This window comes from Tinamus guttatus, unplaced genomic scaffold (genome assembly GCF_059628265.1).
Source record: "Tinamus guttatus ecotype Peru unplaced genomic scaffold, ASM5962826v1 Tinamus_guttatus_pri_ptg000104l, whole genome shotgun sequence".
NCBI classification, from domain to species: domain Eukaryota; kingdom Metazoa; phylum Chordata; class Aves; order Tinamiformes; family Tinamidae; genus Tinamus; species Tinamus guttatus.
In genome coordinates this window covers 2,036,126-2,060,453 of record NW_028288638.1, presented here as the reverse complement: position 1 = coordinate 2,060,453, position 24,328 = coordinate 2,036,126, and the positions used below count along the sequence as shown (strand labels likewise).

At 43.7% G+C, this 24,328-nt stretch overlaps 1 protein-coding gene across 1 annotated transcript in view; it reads right to left on the bottom strand.

Annotated features, from left to right (window-relative positions):
- Nucleotides 1-462: 462 nt before the first annotated feature.
- EGFR (epidermal growth factor receptor) overlaps nucleotides 463-24,328 on the bottom strand; it is a 140,052-nt gene continuing 116,186 nt past the window's right edge. The window contains 13 exon segments of the mRNA XM_088520874.1: nucleotides 463-1,739; nucleotides 2,546-2,651; nucleotides 2,798-2,845; nucleotides 2,934-3,101; nucleotides 3,775-3,872; nucleotides 5,761-5,907; nucleotides 7,171-7,246; nucleotides 8,142-8,297; nucleotides 11,181-11,366; nucleotides 15,785-15,883; nucleotides 17,131-17,253; nucleotides 19,257-19,398; nucleotides 21,141-21,176. Coding sequence (XP_088377000.1) covers nucleotides 1,372-1,739; nucleotides 2,546-2,651; nucleotides 2,798-2,845; nucleotides 2,934-3,101; nucleotides 3,775-3,872; nucleotides 5,761-5,907; nucleotides 7,171-7,246; nucleotides 8,142-8,297; nucleotides 11,181-11,366; nucleotides 15,785-15,883; nucleotides 17,131-17,253; nucleotides 19,257-19,398; nucleotides 21,141-21,176 — 1,753 coding nt within the window. The 3' untranslated portion in view covers nucleotides 463-1,371.

Here is a 24,328-nt window from a genome sequence, read left to right as displayed (position 1 = left end):
AAGCAGCTGAAGGTAGCCCTGTGCTTCAGTAGAGGATGATGACATTTTCCAGCATCCCCTATTTTTCTTCTTTCCACTAATTCATCCTCCCATTGCTTCCCACCTTGCCAGGATGAGAGGGATGGGCGCAACCAGGCAAACAGCCCCAGCTCCTGTCCTACAACGATCCAGCAACTGGCAGCAACTGCCTGGAGGTCAGAAAAGCATAAGGCAGATGTGCCTCTTTTCTGTGCCAAACATATGCAGAAAAACGATTCCTGCCCTGAGCCGCTCTAAGAAGTGAGATGAAACTGCCTGGGTAAAGCTACCTGTGATTCTTGCCCTATCGTGTTTAATTTAGTGCAGTTCTTTCAGACTGTCCGTCTCACGAGTGCTCCAATTTGCCACCATTTGCATTTCCTTGACATTTAATTAACGTTTGTTAAATGTTATTTGACACTTCATTTTTCAGTTATGGCAACATCTTCTAACACTTTTGTTAAAGAAAAAGGCATTTTTGACAACTCTACAGCTGCAGAATGGATCAGAAAAAAAAATGTCTTGCGCTTGACCATCAGAAAACAGACGAGTGAGCACTTTCTAAGCGTTTATAAAGGGCTTTGAGCTGAGTTCCTCCTGTCAGTTTTTAGCACTAGTGGTCAGAAGGTGATGTGTCTTGCCATTCAGTCCTTGTGCTAGTTTTCCCCAGAGTAATCCACTTCATTCTTCTGTGAACAGAATCTCCCACACATCTCCCAGATGCACTTTTCCTGTTCATCCCAGGAAGTGGTATAAGGAGATAATTTGTTAAAAAAAAAAAAATTGATTGTTTGGAACAGCTATTTATGTTCCGAGACTTTTGAGAAACTCTTCTCAAGAGCATTTAATACAATCTTCTTTTTTTCCCTCATTGATGATCTGAGCACCACGTAACAGACCAGCAGTACAAGCATCTGATCTTGTAAAAGATCCAAAAGCTCTCTTAGAAACATTTATAAAAATACGCATTGTAGAAAGGAATTTGACTGTGCAATGTGTACAGCTCCCAAGTTCATCCCAGAAAGGCTTCTTACACTGCTACCACTTGAAAATGAAAGGAATGCATCTACTCTTTATTCTGCACAGGAAGATCCCACTCTCTTCCAACATGCATCAGAGTGTAGCGTATTACATGGAAAGGGAAAATTCCATTATTACATGGAAAGGGGCAAGAAAACCCCAGCTGATATTGTCAAATGTGCTTTGCAATTTCAGCCCACATGCTGGAAGGGAAAGATGTGCTGGCTGATGCACTGCAGTTGCCACTCGCTCTGTGCAGAGTCTGTTCCTGCAGCAGCCAGGTGCTTCACCAAGAGCCTGGCTTGCCTCGCTGCAAGAAGTAATTCTCTATGGTCATGCTGAGGCTTCAATGTATTCACTTTTTGGTGCTGCTACCCTTAAATACTCTGGGTTTTCTGCTGCAGGAACTTTCAAAAGACCATTAGGTTTGCTTTCTTTCGGCAGGAAGTCCTGCTGATAGTCAGGATTGTCCAGGTTTATTTGGTGATTGCCCGCCTGGATCCAATACGGAGAGCTCTCGAAGACTGTCGTGCCCAGAGGAGACTGATTGGTGTTGAGATACTCAGGGTTGTCCACGGCTGTACTGTGGGAATTCTGGTAGCCCGAGTCCGTGGAATTTCCCGAGACAGAGCAGTTGTTGTAGATCGGATTCTGGACCACTGCCACAGATGGTTTCTTGGGCATCAACTGGTTTACATACTCTGGAATTACAAATAAAGAGACAGAATGAAAATGAAGACATAAAACTAGTGTGGCTTCCTGTATGATTGGATGCATAGCTTCAACCCTGCACTTCTCATACATAGCTTCCCACTGAGTTTCCTAGCATGGTACCAGGATTTGGAGAGTGCCAAATGCAGTGGCTGACATCTCATGGCACGAAGTGCAGTGCTCTGAATTAAATTTGCAAAGCAGCACAAATATGACTTTGACCATGAGACAACTAGAGAGCTACCGCTGATTTTAGTGACATGCAGGTGGCTAAGTCCCATGTACTGCTCTGAAACCTCACCCTGGGTCGCCTTCTCTTTCCAGCTGCGCGGACTTGGTTTTGTTTTGTACAGACACAAGGCACTGCGAGTGTGCAACCCAGCAGCAGCTTCCTCAGTGACCCCTGCCCTGCATGTGGCTGCCCACTCTGTAAGTCCACATCAAACTGCAAACTTCCCTTTGTGCCTCAACATCTGAAAGCAATGAAACGAACTGAACTCTTTGTACTGCAGAAATGGCTTAAGGGGTGAAAACAGTTTTTAAAGGAGATTTTCTGAAGTGCAGAAATAGCACTTCAGGAAAGGAAATGTGCATGCATTTTCCAAAAATGCATCCATTCTCCTGCTTTCTGAGGAAAAAAAAAAAAGAAAAAAAACGGGTAGGAAGCATTAAGGTTGCTTTCTTGCTTGCTATGGAAAGGGAAGGAAAATGGTTATATTCAAGCAAGAATTCTCAAATAACCAGACAGCTCACCAATGAATGGCCCTTAGGATGGAAAAACAGCAGAGGTACTCACCTGGAGCAGGCAGGAAGCCATCGTCTATGCTGTCTTCCAAGAAAGCACCCGTCGGGTCTGAACTATACCTCTGGGCAAAGCTGTCTTCCCTCACTGGGTGTCCCTGCTAGGTTGGAAGCACAGGTTCACAAAATAAGCTTCAAAGAGGGTGCTTTATAGAAGCTGAGCCACAAAAAAAGGCTCAACAAAAGGGAAGGTGAGGTGCTTTGAAAGAAAAGGAGGTCCTTTTTTCAGAAGTCATCACACACTTACCCCATTTCTATCAATACAGGTTGTGGCAGAATTGTTGCTGGTAGCACTCTTTTAAAAAGAGAGACAGAGAAAAGACATGAGAAACAGTTTGTTCAAAAACTGCTCGGCCTGCATTCATAGGTGGAAAGTTTCTTACCAATGAACTCAGAAGCGGAGTCCGGGATGTTGAGGGGCTACTGAAAAATCCCTGGTGTGGAACGAGATATTCATCTGCATCCACTATATCTTCCATGTCTTCCTCTTCCATCAGGGTGCGATAAAACTTGGAATCTGTAGGGCTGGGCAAGTGCATCCTTTCATCTCCCTGTTAGACAAGTCACCGTCAGAGAGGACTCTCAGACATCTTTCAATTAAATTCCATCCAGTAAATCTAGCCTTACATTATCAACAAGAGCTAAAAATTAATGGAAATATATTTCCTCAACTCACTCGTGTTACTGGCTGTGAGCTTTATGAAATAGCTCTGTCCTGTTTCACAGCGCACAGTTCTGCTCTGTTTCCCTTTACTATCAAAGCCAGAGAAGAAATTCAAGATCTGTTCCACAACTGCTCCAATCTTCCTAATTTGTTTCTCTTTCCACATTGAGTTTCAGCAAACATAATAGGAAATAATCTTTCACTGGCAGTGAGATAAACAGTCCAACAGATTTACCTCTCTAATTCTCTGATTTCTTTATGCCATTTTTATTTTGGATCTTTCAGTTTTAAAGAAATGCCAGTATACTAAAGATTTCATTGTAGCACACAGAAATGCCATAGACAGAAAAAATAATTCTGCTTGAACTGCTGACACACCATGAGAACAGACATATTTCATGCATATTGTGGGCCCATAACACCAGGCTTATTTCATGGGGTAGCTGAGCAATTGAGGAAAAAATGGAATTTTGACCAGTTTATTTTTATAGAGATCACTAATCGATTTGGACATCATGTTAACTGCCCATCGGACACCTGCCCACCACTGAGCTGGGTACCTGTATAACAAGGTAGCGTGGAGGGTCTCGGGCCATTTTGGAGAACTCCGCTATCAGTTCACGAAACTTGGGACGGCTGTCGGCATCGATCATCCAGCCTGGAGGAGGGAAAGCAGGGCACACAGTTAATCTAGCAATCAAATCCAGAGTCTAAGAAAGAAAGAAAGAACTGGGTCAAGTGTGAAACAAAGAGCGCAGCTGACTGCCTAAGTGGCCACCACACCAGTGAATTCACACAAGCCACTAGCTAGTGGGAATTTTAGCATTTAAAACAAATGCCCTGTTGGTCTGTGAGGAAGGTATTTCAACCCCACCGCCAGAGAAGCTCCAGACTGGGGCTGTCCCGTCTCTTGAGGACCAACCTGCTTGGGTAGGCAGGGCCCACTAAACCATAAAACACCAATCCTGACGGTAACTGGTGGGTGACCAGTCTGGAGCAATCCACATTAAAGCTGCTCTGGAAGAGATTTCGAAGGAGGGGAAAGGAGCCCATTTCAAGAGACCTTTGCCGATTGCCTGGAGCATCTGTGCCTTTCCACACTGCTTCATAAAGTCAATAGAGGTCTAGAGCAAAAATTACACTTATATTTTTTCACTCCTTGTACTAAAAATCTCTTAAATTTCTAAAACAACAAGCTGGGGACATTTGGAGAGATTAAAGCTGCATTTTACTAGCAAATGGACTCTAACAAAAGCAATTGTACAGCTTACTGTGGATCAATGAGAGAAGCGGTTTCTAATACTGATACTGGTGTTTCTACATGTGAGATTACTTAGAAAAGCCAGACTTTCTTATATCAACTAACAGAGGAGCTGATCTAGAGACCCTTGCATCGAAAATTAAAAATAATAAAGATTAAGGTCAGTGCGCCTAGCAGAACTCATAAGAAATGGTCTATACACGGTAACGGAAGAATGAAGCAATAATATGCTGTCTGAAATCTGCTTTAGACAAGATCTCATCAGTGTAAGTGGCTTCTTGCCACACCAGCAATATGCTCCCTTGCTAAATTCTTCCTTCTTAAATTCTTACCGATTAAAGAATTTCCTCTTACTTTAAGACAGAGGTAGCACCTACTAGCTCTCATTTGCAAAAGTTTAAATAACATTGTTTAAAAACAAACAAACAAAAAACCCCAGTAAAAACAGTAAAGACCTGTAGTGCAAGAATCCTGACCATTTCAGTCTATCCTCCCTGCTTATACAAAGGACACCTGGCAATCCCTGCGGCCTTCGGGGAAAGCAGCGCTGCTCCAGCAGGGACGGCAGCAGCGGACATGGGGTGACTAGGGTGGCCCAAGACGTGTGACCAAATCCCTGGGCAGAGGAAAGGATCAGAGCCCAGATTCCCATGCTCCTGCTTTTAAACCCAGAGGAGGGTTTTTCCGGGCAGTGATAGGGTCTGGATACCCCGCCGTGGGGTTGCCTGTCCCAGTGGAGCAGCTGTTGTTAGCAGGACACCCTAGGCCTACTGCCTTAGGGCTGGGCGATCACCCTGCATGAGGAACAGGGCATTTTGCTCTGCTGGGAAGGTCTTTAAATGCCATCTAGTGGGCTATGAGGATCCTCGGAGATGTCGGGGGAATGGGTGGCAGGGATGCTTGGCACCCGAAGCCAAATAATCACCCAGTATCGGAGCAGCTGCCAGAGGGGGAAAAGAGGCCATGCTCTGGGGTGCCAAAGCCCTTCGTTGTGCCCATTTATATTCCTCGACAGTCTCATTCGGTTTGAAAAAGGTAGCAATATCAGTCAGCAGCGTGAATAGTGAACACCCTGTTGTGACTCTCAGCTGGCTGAATTAGTGGCTACTGGAATGAAATCCCACACTCCTGATGGAAACACAAGGTGCTGGAACAGACTCCAGTGGCACTGCAGTTTTCACATAATAATGCTTCCATGCAAGCATTAAGAACACAGCATATATAAGTGCAACATAACCAAAGCAGCTGTCCTCAGCGGACTGCATACAAGACGTGCTTGACTCACATTTGACCATGATCATGTAGACGTCAATGGTACAGATCGGTGGCTGAGGCAAACGCTCGCCCTTCTCCAAGACTGAGGAAATTTCACTGGCGGGAATCCCTTCGTATGGCTTGGACCCAAATGTCATGAGCTCCCAGACAGTCACACCTGCAAAGTGAAAGACGGAGCCAGTGAGGAGATGACACCAAGAGCTGGTGTACTTGGCTGGAGCACAGACTGCGTCAGAAGATGGGTAGCAAGAGCATGCCCTTCAGAGCAGCAAAGGTTTCTCAAGAGGCACTGAACTGCCAGGACTGCAGAAAAGCATTTTCTGCCCTTCCTTTAGAGAGAGACAGATGAATAAAACAGGAAGAAATCATCATGGCATATCAAAGATTTTTACATCTCAACTAATATCTCAGAGTTGAATATCCAACGAATTTCCAGCCTCACAGAAGGGAAATACAGGATGCCGACTGATGATGCCAACCTAGGAAGTGGTTTAGAAATGGAAGTTTTCTTGTTTAAAACACTCTCTCTAGAGACAGCAGCAGCAGTTCTAAACCAACTGCCTCCACGTCTTTTACTGACATACCATGATTTCTGCAATGTAGCTGTTGTGACTCAATGTAGCTCAGGATATAAAACAGGATTTTGGACGCCAAGAAACACAAATGAATTATCAGGACCAAAAGCTGCATTTTGTCTAAAAAGACATGGTACTTCACTATCTTCACAGAATATTTTCCAGGAATATAAGACTGTGGTCTTATAAGTGGTGGAGTAAGTTGCTCTGAAAAGTTTCTTTCGTACAACTTTCTTTGAGATTGGCTTATGAACCATATCAAGTGTAAAAGTAATTTTCTAAGGAGGTTATTGGTTTACTTCTCTTTTCATGGTCTCATCTCAGGTATACTGGGATTGTACTCATCCTACTGATTTCTCTGGTACTGAAGCATCAGCAGGTTAACAATTTTAGGTTAAAGCACTAACCACTGCAACGAAATAAGTCTGTGTCCTCACCTAAAGCAGTGCTGCTGAAGAAAGAGTTACACTGACTGTTAGCATCAGCCAGTGCTTTTAAAACTTCCCTCTGGTTATGGTGCTTTATTGTCAGTCCAGTTATCTCTATTTCACACAAAAAAGCGTCACCAGAACCTCAGCAAACACAGCATAATCTCCGACCTGCACCTCCTTTCAGGGAAGGGCTCCAGGTGTCAAAGTATATTCTGCAAATCACTTTATACCCCACTAACATTCAATGTCATGGGAATTTTACTTTGTTAAGTTGCTGGTTTTGGCCCATTATTACTGTTTAATCTCTCAATCTTCAGGCAATAGGGAGAAAAAAAGAGATTAAGCTGGGTAGAGTCACTAGCAAATCCTGCACATTTTCAAACCTACTCACAATTATTATGTTGTTAGACTCACCATAACTCCAGACATCACTTTGATGAGTGTAGATCCGGTGTAAAATTGACTCCAAAGCCATCCATTTAATAGGAACCTAGGAAAATATACAAATAAACCATAAAACACTTACCCTGAATTTATTAGCAGTATTTACCACCAGGTGGTGTTTAAACCAATAGTTTGGTTGCAGAAGGAAAAAAAAAAAGAAAGACCATAAAAAAAACAACACAAGTATCTGAGAGAAAGAGCAGGCAACTTTCTAAGCCCTTTATTATTGTTTTCATTTCCTATGCTGAACCTGGGAACTTGTGCAATATTCAGCTTATTAGAAATATCCCTGATACATTAGTTTTGCAATATTTTTAACAGTTACTTTTTTTTTTTTTTTTTTTTTTAGAAAATGTCCTCCTATCATAACAAGACACATCCACAATCCCAGGCTGTATGACGAAGGCTCATTTGGGCTCATATGGTTTCCATTTATGGTCTCTGCAATATTCACAAGCAGCTTCTCTTTAATTTCTCAGCAGGATGCATTCCCTCCATCAGCACGTAGTACAACATGAAGGCGTGCTCAACCAAGTCTGACAGGTCTTTCTTCTGCCATAAATATGCAGCATTCCCTTTCTCTTCACAAACAGCACAACGTTATTGGTGTTGGCTACACTGGCGAAGCCAAACAAGCCCTATTTTATGCTTTTTTTTTTTTTTTTTTTTTTTAAATATTCTTGCTTTTTCCCAGACATTCTGGGTGGGAATTTCAAAAGCACTCATTGCTCCGCTACCTCTGCTCCCACTGCAGTCCCACTGGCCTGACGCGACTCCAGCTGAATTCAGAGGACTCCCACAGGCTTCAAAGGCAGCAAGCTGCGCCGGCAGCTGAGCCCTTTGAAACCCCCTCTGTAACTTTCTTGTTTCTGAAGTACAACCCCACGCGGACGCACAAACACCTACGTCCCAAGACGCGCTCGTTTGCCAGCACCTCTTACCTTGCCTCCCTCCGCGTGATACTCTTTCTCATCAGCACCAAGCAGCTTGGCCAGCCCAAAGTCGGTGATTTTCACGTGCTGAGGAGTTTTCACGAGGACGTTCCTGGCGGCAAGGTCACGGTGCACCAGGCGACGCTCTTCCAAGTAGTTCATTCCCTGCAATACGACAGAGCTGTGGTCAGCATCTCGCTCACCCACGTGCGGGGCTGGGACACACAGGCGAGTTACCAAACTTGGGCTGCTTGGGGCTAACTGCACACGCGCTGCCATGAACATGTGGCAGCCTATGCCTCACTCAAAAAATATAAAATAAATAAAAACCCCAGGTTAGCTGCTTCAAATGATGCTCTGCTTAGTGCAGGGTGAGGACACACACATGGAGAAGTTGGCATTGCCCCTGCAGGAACTTTTTCTGCGGGCCCATATTTTGTGGGAGTATTTTGGTGTTAGCGGCCTGGGAGAAGAGTCTGAGCAAAAAGGAATTAACCATCCCACCAAAGGTGGATCCCGCTGATCCTGCGCCTCGTTATAGTGCCTGCTGACTTCTAGCTGCCAAAAATCAGGCAGTCCACTGCGGAGGTGATAAAAGGGAAGAAAATTTGCTTTTATGGCAGAGCTCAGAGCTGCATCTGTTTTCAAGTTCTGCTGGAAAAGGCAAGTTCTACCAGTTCCTCCACCCTGATCAGACTCCATTTGCCATCGCATACGTGCTCTTTTGATACAGCTGCTGCTGCAGGAGACACACGACTTTTCTCCAGAGCAACCGACAGAGCTCCTGGACAGATAAAATGGTTAATTGTACTGGCTGGACTTTCAAGGCATGAACCCAACATCTGCACTTCTGACCATGGAGATTATTTTCCTTTCCCTGAACTCTCTTTCACGTATGAAATCAAAAGGCTCCCGAAGTTTCCTGAAAGGTCCTTTCTAAAAACCACAATTATTCCCAGCTGATAGGTTTCTCCTGGTGGTGGTTTGTTTGTTTGTACGTTTCTGAAGGCAAGAGTTAGCAAAAAAGCACTGCTAGCCTACAAATTTAACAACAAGACGATCCTATTAGCCTGATGACAGAGCACTGAGGGGAATAGAGCTCTTCCAGCTTCCACCCCCTTCTCGAGCCCACAGTGAACCTGGACCACCATCAGATCCTCCCTGATGTTTCAGAGCAGAGCTTCACTCATGCCCTGAGCTGTGGATGTTGCCAAAACAAACCTCCCAAACAAATTGGCACATGAGCATGCACTTAATTATAGAAATATATCTTTAATGAGCTGAGCTTTGGAAACAAAAAATTCCTGAGCTGCTGACAGAAAACGGACTATGTTAAAAAAAAAAAAAAAAGACACTTAATTTAGCCCCAGTAGAACAAAAAATTTCCTGCTAAACATGCAGAGCTGCAGAGGCTTGTTAAGACTCAAAGTTGCTGAAAGGCAGAGTATCAGTTTCACATTAAGATATTTAAGCCTCTGATAGCTAAGACACTTGTGCATATGCATAACTGTACATGGAAGACACTGAGCTGCCCATGTATAAAGTTCAGTAGATCTATAATTGCGTGCAGGCCTGGGATTTAAAGCATTTCTGATTATTAAGTGTGAGGCTACTGCGTTCAAACAGTTCCCTGACAGTGTTTCTACATGTGGAACGTATATGCTCTCTGCTATAACATGTCTCTGTGCCCCAGTGAAAGATTATGTTTATAAATGATACAAAGAAAAATTATTTCAAAGCCGTGAAAACAGAAACAAAAATAAGTCTCCTGCTGGGTAGCTACCAGACACAATATATTTGCTATGATTCTCCCTCCCACTGTCAAAAAGTAGAGTTTTAAAGAGTGAGAGAAAGTTAAAAAAAAAAAAAAAAAAAAAAAAAAGGGGCCCCTGACTTCATCACAGGGGCAGCACCGGAGGCACCGGTGGGAAAATGCCGCGCGCTTTGTGTATGAGCGCTCTGAGAAGCCCCCTGTGCGGAGCACCACAAAGGCGCTCGGTGAAGGTCGAGTGTCCCCGGGGAGGCCGCGGGCCGCTACGGGCAAACGTTGAACGGACGGGGAAAAATCAAAGGGAAGCCAACAATTGTGAATGGCGACACGTGGGGCCAGCGCACGGCAACCGCACTGCCCCGAGGTTGGATTCTGCCACTCCAGTAACTTGCCATGGCCCTGGCGCGCTTGGTGTAGTCGGCCTCGAGGGAGCAGCAAGGCTGTAAGTGCGCGGTTGACTTACAGACGAGCAGCACAGAAAAGGGTAGCACTAAGGACCCAGGCTTTGCAGGTATTGCATCTCATACAGTAACACTTATGCAACCTACAGCTGTTCTTTTAGCCCCATTTCGCCATGTTCACAAGTGCCCAGGCACTTTTCAAACACAGACTATTGCTGCTGCTGTAACTGTAGCTCTATCTCCTTCGCTACTCTCTTTTGGCTCTTAGCTGAGTTCAATGCAGAGCAGGCAAACAGTGCCAGGTGTTATAATGACTCTTTTATTTGCCATTATGGTCATTACAATTAGCTTATTGCACCAGTTCAGTGCATATAAATTGCAGAACAGCCCTAGGGTGCTGAAAGGTTGTTCAGTCCCAAACAGCCTGCAGAACCGAGCTGCTATTTATCAGTGAGCAGTTTCAACCCCCAAGCCTCAGAGATTTCAGCCTGAAAAACTGGGGCCATTACTCTCAGAAACAAATAAGGGAGTATTTGACAGTATCACTGTCTGTCCTGGGGCACAGCCCAAAGAAATTCACTGATGGAAGCAGCACTTTGGTATCAAATTGCCAAATTCTATTCCTTTCTCTGACACAGATTCATTCATTTCATTTTATTTCTGAATGTTTGGTTTGGACATAGACCTGCCAGCGAGAATACTCTGTGTAAAAAAAAAAAAGTTTTTTAAAAGTAACAATTTCCGACCACCTATAAAATATTTAGGAACAACAGGGACTGGGGAAATACAAACACCTGCATAGACAGGTAGCTAAATAAATGCACTCCTTGTTACAGGCTGCTTTAGGCTTTCTGGAGAGCCAGGTGGTCAACCTACCTTTGCGATCTGCACACACCAGTTGAGGAGGTACTGGGAGCCAATGTTGTCCTTGTGCTCGCGGATGTAGTCGAGGAGGCAGCCGTATGGCATGAGCTGCGTGATGAGCTGCACGGTGGAAGTGAGGCAGATCCCCAGCAAGCGGCAGACGTGGGGATTGTCAACACTGGCCATCACGTAAGCTTCCTGAGGAGAAAGGAAGGACGAAAGAAAGCAACATGAAACACTTTCTGCCGAGCAATAGAAACATCTGGAATCAGTGTAAAATAAGCTTGTCACTTAACAGGTTGCTAAAATACTATACGCAAACAACGTGCCCCAGATCACATGCAAAAGTGTCATTTCTCATTCAGTGGACAAAGCTTTTTCCACTCGATGGAAGGTCTAGGCTTTGAACATGGAGCATTGCTTCAGAAGGTGGTGGAAGGGTATGTCTCCCACTTATGGTACACCAAGACAACGTTTGACAAACTTCTGAGGCCAAAAAAAAAAAAAGAAAGAAAAAAAAAAAGAGAGACCTAAAAGAAATCGCTAAATTTAACATCAGTGGAAGCTGATGGCAGTTCAAGATTTTGAATGTGTAATTGTAAGGGCAACAAAGTTAGGAACATTTTCAGTCTTTTCCTTTCTGAGGCTTCGGTCAAGGTTAGTACTGTTCGAAAGGTCAAAAGTTGTCAGTTAGGATGAGACTGACAGAAGAAGAAAACAAGGTCGAAGAAGCCACATTTCTTAAAAGCCGATCAAAATGGTTAAGAATCAGTTCACCCCTTTAGATATCTGAATACCCATCTTACTTTAACAAACACTGATGAAAATAATGTCCCTAATAGAAGAAGCTGTTTTAGAGCCATATAGCAAGGTAAACGATATCAAAAAAAAAGTATTTATAAGTTTCTTAAAACAAGGGAGCTCATGCTTCATAAGCTCTTTAGTCAACAGGAATTTGGGGTTTGCACTTCATCAAGATGTGAGGAACTCTTCTTTCAAGCCTAGGTTCAACCTAGCTGCCTTAAGGCACCTATCAAAGGTACTCAAGGTACCTTTCTGTGCTCTTTCTGCAGTTAAGGGGAGAGAGAAATCCCTCCAGAGGTTGGTGTAGTATCTTCCAGGCACAGCAAGTGCATCTCTTAACAGGGCCACAGTGAGAAAAAAAGCCCGCCACACTAAAGGATTTTTGCATGCAAAAACTACTTACAGAATTAAATTTGACGTCTATATTTATACTGATATCCACTATTGAGTGCCAACCCAAAGAATGGGGAGGAAAATCAGATTTGAAGTTCTTTCACTAACTTTGTGCCTGATTTACAGTATTTCACTTCTAGGCATCTTCTAAAGCCACTTGATTGAAAATAAACACAATAGGAAATAAATGGGATTTTTTTTTCCCATGGAGCGAGCTTTTAGGCCAGCATTTCAGTTCAGCATCTGGAGTGACACCAACTAATCATCCCTTGACAATTCAGCATTAGGCTGGCAGCCCAAAGAAACGTAAAACAAAAGTCAAGACAGTACTGTGACAGAGAAAGGGAGCAGATCTGTGCTTTTTAAGAACTTAAGAAATAAAATACCATAGCACTTTACTCATCCTCTAAAAAGCTTTCCACAGATGTCACATAGCTGTGCAGCTGGTAAGAACTATCATTAAATAAAGTCATTAAAGTAATGACGTTCAAGAAATAAACATCCCTGATTCTTAAGCAACACTTTTTGCCCTTGGTATTGCTGTTTTGACATGCCAGCCCAAGCAAAACGTGATGTAATACTAAGACACAGGGCTGCATCTTCGGAGGTGCTAACTCTGCTTCAGCTTCTTTGCTTTAGAGCCTACAGGATGAAAGAAGCTTCTGGGCAGCTGAATTAGAGAACATCTCCAGTAGGACCGTGTAAGGACTGATCAGCCTCCTGCATCGTATGAACAGCTAATTGGGATGCAATCCTCTGTCAGGGATGGCACTCATTCTGTAGGTGAGTTTGAGAAAAGATAAAACAAGAATGCAACGTGCTAATTAACTAGGTAGATATTTCTGACAGTTATTTTTAAGGGTTCTTTTGAGCCTACTTAATGACACTCCATCACGAGCAGAGACAAAAACATGTTCATCTCTGCAGTGGCTGCAAAGCCGGGCAATCATACCGATGAGCAGCCTCTGCTCCTTGCACTGTTTCCTGTTGGGATCCAGACTAATCTTGTATTAATTTTGGCCGAGGGAAGGATCTGCAGCCTGGGAGCTGCTGGGATCTGCAGCCCGGGAGCCCCCGGCCATGTGCTGCACAGCCTGCGCGGCTGCGGCGGGTCCCTCTGCGCAGCCGAGACGTTGAAAACAGCCTTTGTTCTGACTGTTTATCTTGGAGATCTCGGTGGTACGCTCCGACCTGCTCCAAGTATGCCTGGTATTCAGCAACAGTCTTCTGCATTAGCCCTACCCTAATGAAGCCAGAGAGCGCCTGCCTGGATTACACGGGCTGAGCTACTTGACTCGCTCTATAGCTCGCGTGCCTCTCTAAAACAAATGGCCTTAGCTGGACTGCAGTCCAGCTGAGGTTTCAGCATGCTTGAGGAGTTGGTAGTAGAGTAAAGTCTTTTTTGAAAAGAGATTTCAGTGTTCTCCCCCCACAACTTCCTTCCTTGTTTCTGTAGGTTTCCTTTTTCTTTGAAATACAGAATGAATTTAACCAAGCAAGTCGTCTAACAAAAGAACAAACTGAAAATAGCAAGAGCTTTTCTTAAGACTCCTAATTCCACAGAAGGGAAAAAAAAAAGGGGGGAGATACTGTGATGCAATAAGCATTTTGATACCTCTGCAGAGCACATATATAAGACTCTATGCATCTCCTGCCCTGCCTTGAGAATATCTTGATATGCAGAAGGCAGAATGCAATACTATAGACCTAATTAATTAACCTTACTGAATAGCACTTCAATATACATGAATGTATCACAGCTAAGTCCAAAGCTTAGCATCCTTTACGAAGCCTGTGCTACTCTACTCAGTCCACTGTTTACAACAGCTTCAGTTACCTTGTTCCTTTGCTATTTGCATAAAACTAGAAAACGAGGGATATTGAACACCGAGGCCCTGGATGTTTGTACATGTACTCAGGGAAAACCTGGACCAGGTTGGGAAGCAAAACATCTACGTGTGTTACCTTCCAGAGAAAGAATACTTGGGTAGCATTTGTGAGCATGCAGCTGGCTCCTAACTAAGCAACCTGTGAACAAGCACTCAACTGGCACGTTCATTTGGGAAGAGCAAGAAGAAGTGCTGAAGATGCAACCTGCCTGGCACACCCTCCATGGCCTTGTGATGTCCTTGTGCTGACCAGAGCGACCCAGGAGGCTCCCGCTCCGAGGGCTGAGCAGGACTCATACAAGTAGCATGTTTCATGTCACTAAGGACTGAATCAGAGTGCAGAAGCACAGGAAGCTCCACTGAAGCTATACTGAGCACCGGAGCGCTCATCTCCACACCCTCAGCAATTTGCTTTCCTCACAGATAAATATACATCCTCAGTGGTTTGTGTTAGGATGGATCAAGACATAATGGCAGAATTCAGAGTTTTAGATGTTCCTGACTGTTCTCCAAGTCCAAGGAATTTTGGATCTGGGATTCTATCTCCTTCTCTGTTGTAAATCTACACATTTTTGAACCCTCACGGAGGACATGAGCGTGCACATACACACGCATGAGCACACGCACCTACACCAGTCAGGCACTGCCATGTGTACACAAGCAGCCGTGATCCCAGCCCAATCCCTAAAGCAAGGGATGATTAGCTACAGTTAAGCTGATCCCAGAAGTCAATGGAGAAAACCTGAGAGTTCATTTCCATCTTGCAGCCTCCCATGGACATGTAAATCAATGCACCCACTGTCCAGTGAGCTGCCTAGGGCCATGGCTGCAGGCATGGAGCGCTAACACAACCCAGCTCTTTCCGAGAACTGCTAATCTCTGCCCTCACGAAAGAAAATAAGGAATAGCATTCTGTAGCTTCTTCACTCACTTACTGGGAGATTAAGAGGTATATTAAAGGAAGAAAACAAAAATTCCTGCCTCTCTCTTATCCAGCCATATAATTTCTCATTATTCATGGCAGAGAAACCAGATAGCTTGGGTTTGTTATTTCAATTTTATAATGGATGTAGTGCTATGTAACCAAGCAATTAGCTTAATGCTATGTAACTAAGCAATTAGCTTAAGACAATCTGCAATGTTGGGATTGGAAAACCAGATACTGTTGTTATTGTTTCCATTGATACTGCCGTAATGGCAATGAATGCCATAGCATAAGGACTGAAACATCAGAATAAAACAAACAATCTTGGCTGAAAAAGTACAATTGTGACCTATCCTTAGGTGCCAGTTCCTGCCAAGTAAAAAATTCAGTATTCGGACTGTGAACAGGGAGTTCACTGAAGACAGAAACACACTTCACAGTCAATTGTGCAATGGCTGCAAAGCAACACATTACTTCTGTGTGGGGAATTTCGTTTGGGGTGCTAAGTATTTCTGCCCACAGAAAGTCCTGAAATTTGTCCTGGTGTTCAAGGGGAAAATTCACAGACCACTGACGAACTCGGCAAAAAGAACCCAAGAACTTACATCAAGTATTTCCTTGTTGGCTTTGGGTGATGTAGCCTCTCTCAACTCTTTAATAGCAACAGGAATTTTAACCTTCTCCCCTTCTGGGATCCAAAGTCCCTACGAAAAGAAGTACAAAGAGTTACTCAGGCTCATATCCAACGTGTTAATTCTCAGAATTACATCTGCACTTTACATTTTCTTAGTAGAACTAAGTATTCTGAACAATGGGAAGGCAAAGCAGACAATAAAAACAGAGCAAGTACTTTCATTATATACATATATATATATATATTATATACATATATATATATATATTTAAAATCCATGTTCAACATCTTACCTGTATAAATAGCCCAAAAGAGGTGCAAAAAGCAGCCTCTACAGACAGAAACCTAACTAACACTAAGCATTGTGGCAACTGCATGAGCAAAACCTCGCCATTTCCAATTCATAAACTGCAGGATGAAAAGCATTGGGATTTTCTCATAGGAAACGAGATGGCAATGGTCCTGTACAAACTTTCCAGCCCTAAATATATCCAGTGACAGGTATGTTTATATCCAGCCGCTTTGGTGCTCGGGTAGGAGGCCCACGAAGCACACGGCGCTACGAGGAGACTGCTGAAGTACCTAAGAGGGTAGCTGCATGTTTTCAGAAGTCAGTGGGATTTGTGCCCATGCTGCCCATGCCCATGCTGCTCTTAGCTGCATTTGGAAATCTGCTGCAAAATGCAGAGCTTTATAATCAAAGGCAAGAACCTGCCGTTGATATTTTGGTACCACTGGCCCAAAAAAAGAAAACCTGGAAATAGAAGTGGAACAGGAGAGGTAGAGAAAGATGGATCCTGAAGAATAAAAGGATAAACTGGATAAATGAAAAGGATAAACAAAAAAGGAAAAGAACACAGTAGAACTACACAAATGAAAGTGTATAGACTCTTTGCTACACTTCTGACTTGGATGGTTTGACTGAGAAAGAGTGACTGAGAACTACAGAAACAAGACCCAAAACCAGACAGAAAAAATGCTTAGCACTGAGCTGACCAGAATGCGTTTTTTTTTTCCTCATTTTCATAACAGGTATATTTGGGAGCAGCAATTTTTAAACAGAGATCTTCGTCCCATGCTCAGCAGTATAGCTCTAGTTACACCTTATGTAAAGTTTCTCATTTTATCACCATAGACTGATTCATACATCAAATAATGATAATTTAGTAGTCCTCCTATCAGTTCAACATATGCATACTGCAAAAGCTAACAAAAAACCTTACAACAGTGCTATCAGCAACCAGTTCGTGCTTTGCTTGGGTGGATTCTGCACGTAGGAGCAAGAAGGAGTGAGGAAAGGAAACCCAGTGATCTTACCTTATAAACAGTGCCAAAAGCCCCAGAGCCTAAAACTTTGACCTTCTTAAATTCAGTTTCCTTTAAAATTCTCAGATGAGCCTGGTTTGGTGCCTCCCCGCTGGGTGTCAGAGGTTCCACAAGCTAGTGGAGACGGGGCAGAACGAGACGTTAGGAGTGCAGGAAGCAAGCAGGCAAGGAGCTCCCTTGATCGAAATAATGCACAGTTTATCCCAGTCGCAGTTTATGTGAGGGCAGCTCCACTCCCGACATACAACAATAAATATCTGGAGTGGCTCCAAATTTCACTCCATAGAGTTACTGCAGATGTAAAATCAATCACAAGCCAGCTCTGCAATCCCACTCCTCCCCATTTGTATAATGCAGAAAGAAATCTGGCATGGCCACCGGCATTTTGAAGGAAAATGAAGGACTGCTACTGTTCAAATAAGACTTAAACTTCAAAGCCTGAACACACATGCCACGGAGAACAGTGTAATTACCACAGATCCTAAATAAGATTAATTTTTTGAACTTGTGAATAAATTACAAAAATGTTTTAAATAACATGCAGGAATCACCTCCAAACTTTCAGGTTTGCTCTTGTCTAACTAGATGAAATTCCCATGGTACCAGAGATGGCTCTCCCTGACCACAGGGATCACAAACAGCAATTTAAATGCAGAGCACAGTTCTTCATCTATACAAAAGGCAGTATTAAAACGTACTGGTGATGTTCTTAAAATTTGGCCTAAGCTCTATTGCAATATTTTACCTACTGCAAACGGCACCAATGCTCTCCAAATACAGACGCTAAAGGCATTTTGATTTTTAAGTCAGCTTTTACCCTGGTGATTTTCTTCTACCTTTCCTTTGAGTAAGACCATATTAAGCTAGATACAATCTGATCTTAAGCGTGCCAGCGACTGTTCTGTTGTGATGAAATATCCTCATTTTGATGAGTACAAAGGGTACAATAAGAGCTGAGCGCAAACTGAACTCTGCTCTTATAACTATAGGCTATGGTAAAATATTTTTAGGGTAACTGTACTGAAAAGCAAGGCAGCTGGAAGGCTTTTACCACTTGACTCTGCAAAGCAGGTGAGCACAGAAAGAAGCTGGAGCAGGGCTTTTAGCAGAATGCTAAACACAATTTGCTAGTTATTTGCTAACGCTGAACTGCAAAAAGAAAAGGGGGATCATTTTAAATGAATGGGTTTGATCCAGGATAATGAATTTTGCCATTTCATGTGAGGCACCCAGAGGGTGCCTGTTATACATATGAAACCTGTACCATGCAGAAAATGAGAAGCAGTGTAGGTACCTCCCTCATGCCCAACAGGGCCAACCACTCACTTTGCAGTGGCCTAAAGGAAGGAGTGCTGCATTCTGGACAGTGATGCATGGGAGGAAGGACAGATTTTAATTAAACTTTCAGGTTAGCTCTGCTTCGACTGCACCTACTGTATTAATGAAAAAGACTGCTACCACCACGGCTCAGCCTCAGCTTCGACAATAGGACTACAGACGAAGACAGAGTGGCAGGAGAGAACTAAAAGCAGGATTATATTTGAATTTGATGGCTTTGTAACCTTTTGGGGGTGCTAAAAAATAAAAAAAATCATCCTCCATTCCTTTCATTGCTCTCCTTTCTCTTTCCTTTTTTTTTCATCAGAATCAGGTGCAAAATGGAGTACAATTTTCAAAAGTGCCTGAAGTGCTTCTCAGCCTAAAGGCTTGTCTGGAGTGAGAAATGATTCAATACTGGCGATATATAGTACAGAGCAGCAAATACAATATATCTCACCCTCAAGCTTCTTTTTCTTTTTTTTTTTTTTTTTTTCCCTGAGTAGACAATCTCAGTGATTTTCATTGGGATTTAGCCCTTCCAATCCCTTAAAGCTTTTTAAGATTATATGCATGGAGATCAGACTCCAGATTAAGCGAGAAGGTGTTATGTGCAACTGCCTCTTTTCCGATCAGCCCAGCTAACCCTGCTCAGCTGACCCAAGGACACAGTGAGCTACAAAGCAGCTCCACAGAGCCTTGGTTTGCTGGTGCAAGGAGGCCAAAAAGCATCACCCTGAACAATGCAGCTGGCTCCGAGGGGCCATCCAGGGCATTTCAGGTGTGACTGCAGCACTCACCTCCCTCTCCTGGAGCAGCCGGCGCAGGGTCCGCTTCCGCACGATGTGGCGCCGGCGCACGTAGAGGCCGATGCCCAAGCCAACCACAACGAGGCACAGGAGGCCTCCGACCACACCAGCTGCGATGGAGGGGATTTTGGAGCTGCGAGGCAGAAGATGGTGCAGGCCAGGAGAACAAAGATGTTGAGGTGTAAGATTAAAAAAAGAAAACCTATGAGAGTTGATTGAACCATCAGATGTTGACCAAACATTGGGTCCAGGCATCCAGTTAAGCCCACCTGCAGTTCAAATACCTTGTGTATCTGTATTTTTAAGTTCTATATCCAAAAAAATGTTTTTTTGGGGGGGGTGTTTGGTTTATTCTTTTTGCTATTTCTTTTAAGAAAAGGTAATATCTTCTGTCTCTCAGGACTGCACTAATATGCATCCACCCTGACCTGTGCTGTGCTTGGCACTGCAGATTTCTCCTCCTCAGTATAGCCACCTCCTCCTTCCCCTGCATATTGCTTCTGCACAGTCTTGCATGTAGCATTCCTGTGCCATTTGCTTTGCTGGGCTTGCACTTTTGTCCTGTATCTGTTAAGTTCCCTTTAATAATCAAGGCACATTTGTTTCTTTATAAAATTGCTCCAGTGGCCATGTGGCAGGAACTGAGCATTTCAGAGAAGGGCCCACTAATATATCAAGGCAAGCAATAAAAGTTGACGTTGAAATCTCCTAGCACCTTCATCCTCATTTTAGGATTTTTCTTCTGGCGCGCAGTATTGATTTTTGGAGCATAATTTGCCTCTACGTGTCTTCGTTCTTCCCTGAAACTCAAAAAGGAAACTGATCCTCATAGCAGAGACTTCCTACTCTGTGAAGGGATTTTTCTCCTCTATCTGACCAAGCTGCTGGGTGCACCAGCATCAAATCGCTGCTGCCTCTATCCACCTGCCCTGCAGAGCACTGGATACGAGCAGCACACGGAAAGGAAGCTGACACCAAGAAGGCAGCAGCCACCAGCAAGGCTGACATCTCATCATTATGGAGGGGACCTGATGCACATACGGGTAAGGATGCACTTCAGATAACCCACCCTCTTCTCCTAAAGACCTCCAGGAAGTGTATGAGGTCAGATAATATGTAAATATGTTGCAGGGACAGATTGCTGCCTGCTTGTTCATTACTGCCTGGTTCACTTCAAATTTAAATGGAAATAAAAAAGCTTTTTTCCAAGGTTGCCTTTTGGTCCCCATCACAACTTTTTAGGAGCTATTAATCTCTTACAAGATATTAATAGTTACTTTTTAAGGACATGTCTATGCTGAATTTGTCTTGCTACAGAATGACTTGGTGCATGAACTCATGCTATAGAACAAATTCCTGCCCCCTAGTCAGAGAAGCTGTGGAGTTCATTTGTTGCATGGTCTTGAGCAAGTCATGAAGGTCAAACAATGCAAAGCAAGACCTGGTGTGAAGCGTGAATGCACATCTGTGCAGAGAAAGGGCTGGAGATGGATAGATCACAGGGCTAGAAGAGACCCTCTGGGTCTCTGAGCTGAGTCTGCAGCAATGCAGGTAACTGTACCAATCCTAAACATCTCTCAACTCTGCCTCCAGCTGATTACCCTTTCTTTTTACCACTTCTTTTGTTCTCCAGTGACAGATCCCAGGTCTTACTTTCACCTCCCTTCATGACAAATGATTCAGAGTAACTTTTGGAGTCTTTCGCCATTAGGAACATTTCTCAATGCTGTTGTCATTTGTATAGGTCTGAGCCTGCACTAATCTGTCACTTCCCTATGCAGATCTGAAGCCTTAACTTTAGGCCTAACACAGAAAAGCAAACACACATGCATTCTTTCCAACGCTGCCGTTAACTCCAAAAGATGAAATACTCACCCGTTTGGACAGCCTTCAAGACCTGGCCCTTTGCACCTGTAAAAACAAATGAATATTATACACACATTAGCTCTGGCACACACACTCCCAGCACTCCAACTAAAGAGTGCTATGCATGAAAAGTCTGTGTTTTAGAACAGCCTGAGTATTAACATAGTTCTTCAGAATGATCATACAAGCTATAAAATATCAATAGCCTTGCTCTGGAAGATTTTATCTAGAGACAGAGCTATGCAGCACACTCAGTAAAGAAAAAAAAAAGAGTATTTTAAAACATCTTTCTGTGATGTGGTTGAATGGAGAGAAGGCACAGAGGGGCTGTGGGCTGGCCAGTGTCTCGCTCTGTGGCTGCACTTGTGTTGGCACAGGCACTCAAGGCTGTTTGCAGCTGAAGACAAAAGCACCACCTCCTTGAAAGGAATTCCCTATCCAGGAGGGCTGTGAGGAAATGCATCGCTGCAGATAGTCCCGCACAATCTGTCTGGCTCAAAGATTCCAATTTCTGGATTTTCCATTGCAACAGAAAACTTCAGTAGCAGACACACGATTCTGTCAGAAAACAGGATTTGATAGCCCTCCCTTTAGCTATAGGCTTTTGATATGTGCCCCTGATATATTGAATTCAGAACCTGAGAGCTTATATTACTGGTATTTGATTGAATCACACCATGGCCTTCATGCTACAGCCAGGAAGGCTAGTTCTAGCAAGTCATTCAGCCTCCACTGGAATACCCTCTATCCATTTTGGCATCCTGATGCAGAAAGTGGTGCAGATTAAAATACAGTGGACGTCTGCATTTGCTGTTCAAACGGGCAGGAGAGGCACCGTGCACTTCCCATGCGCTGAGAGATGTATGCTTCTCGCGGGAACTGTGGTCTCTGCGGTGCCTACTGAGGAAGGAGAGCACTACAGAAGGAATTACATCACCCCTGAAAGGCAGGGCACAGCAAAGAAGAAAAGTCCGCTTTGTGATAACTGCTGCCTGCTCTGACTTAAAGAATTGATGCCTCATCCCCCAGCAGCTCCAGAGGAGGTCAAGCAGGGGCTAAGGAGCAAGCCTGTGCCAGGAAACGTGTTCCTCATTCCCTCTTGCCAAAAGCAGGAACCAGAAACTCGTCAAAATGGCAAGTGGAGCTGGAGATTCTATCCCACAACTTGAACGAGGTCTGGGGGAGGAAGAGGGGAAGCTACTACTCATTTTAATTGTTTCTTTTTTGCTTGTTTGTTTTCCTTACTCTGATCTTCCCTCTGTATTTGCCTTGTTTCTGTGCCAACAGAGTGCTCCGAGACCCAGCATCTGGAAGGTCCTGCGAGTTCACTGGGCTCCCATGCAAGAATGTGCATCCTGGTGTCCTCAGTGCGCTGGAAGCGTCATGCACAGTGGTTCCCGCATCCCGGGCGCCCAGCTCTGTTAGCATTTTCTTTCTGCCTACAGCTTGTTTTGTTTGCTCAGTTGAGTAACTAAGCACAAAGAGCCTGCACATGTAGAGCAGAACCACAAGGTTGCTCATGGTCACAGGAGATGCATCTAACTTCGCAACAGGCCTTTCTCTTTGGGCATTTAATGGAGAATTCATCCGGGACCCAAGACCTCACCTTAACACATTCCTATATGAACTTCTATGCAGTAATGCAGCAAAGCTTATGTAGCTTCTGCCAAATTAAGATGTGAACTTGGAAGGCCTCGCGGGAATGCAGAATGCTACTGCGGTCCTTTTAATGAACTCTTTTCCAGAAATTTAGGTCTGTCGTGATACTTAGTGATAGCAAACCCTCTGTGTGCTTCCTAACAGCAAAAACTTTGGCCCAGGGTAGTATGTAGGGTATGAGGAATACCCAGCTGGCTATTTTCCTAGGTTAGAAAGTGGAAGCTGAAGAAGAGGCACAGATTTCCATCACTGCTCTTTTTAAAAAAAAAAAAAATCTCGCACACAAATCCATCACAACAAACTCTAGCAGGACAAAGTTAAAAGGTGTTTGAGAAGAAAATGATAGATCATCTGGTGCTTCTCAAATCCCATGTGATTTTCTGATTCATTTCACAAGTCAAAAAAGAAACAAAGTCTATGACAAATACCCATTTGAGACTAAATATAACCATCTTTCTTAACGCGGAATTTTAGGATGACACTCAACATAAGTAACCTAGGTTTTATGGAATCTAAACAACTGCCTTTTCCGTTCCTGAATTGTTTTTCTTCTTCTGCTTATAGAAACTAAAATGAGAAATGTGACCATTATAAACTGCCTCAAGATCTTATGGATATATTAGATGGGATCTAATAGCAGTCGCAGTCTCTAAAATATTTCTCTACCATCCCTTTACTGGAAAATTAGCACTGTGTACAGTTCCCCATCCTGAACTCAGCATTTCATCCATCTGCGTAAACATTACTTGTCTCTGTGTAGACATAGCTATTTATTTCGGAAATCCATCAAGATTTTAACAACTTTCTCCTCAACCCACAGTTCCTAATTTGATTAATACAAGCCAGGTTGCTATGATCTATGGCCTTTCAGAGGGAAATCAGACTACAACAGCCTAGGTTCTTCAGCGTCATAAAAGAAATGGAAAATCACCCAGCTCTTTCAAGCCTTACGAGAACTTTCCTCTGCCCTCTCTTTCTCATTAACCTTCAAAATGTGATGAAGGCATTGAGTGTGTGAAATGACACCATGGACTTCCCTCTCCGACCCCCTTGCCTTCTTTCCACTCATCCTAAAATCCCGTCGCATTTAATGTGAAAAATAGCAAGGAGGGCAAGGCACGTAGGGTTCGCAGGGACTCTGGAGGCAGGATATGTCCGTCAGGGCTATTAACTACTGTTGCGCTGTCTCTCTTTCTTGCTATTCTGCCCCACTGGCTACGACTGAATTTAATTCTCCTGCTCTGGGAAAACAATATGGGAAAATCAAACCACTGAGCACTGCGCAGATTAATCAGGCTAGTGTGTTTCATTAGATGCTGGAGGAATAAACTGGGTAAATCCAGGGCTTCTGGGACCTCTCTCTCAAATGGAGTGTATTCTCTCAGCTGTAGTAGAGACAGAGTAAAAGGAAGTTTGGGCACAGAAATCCCAAGTTATAAGGGAAATGGGAGAGGAGTCATTTGGGCTCAAGAGGAGACAGGTTCCTCCCTTCTGCTTTCTAATGAAAGCTGAACAAATTGCAGTTTGGGGACTCAGCA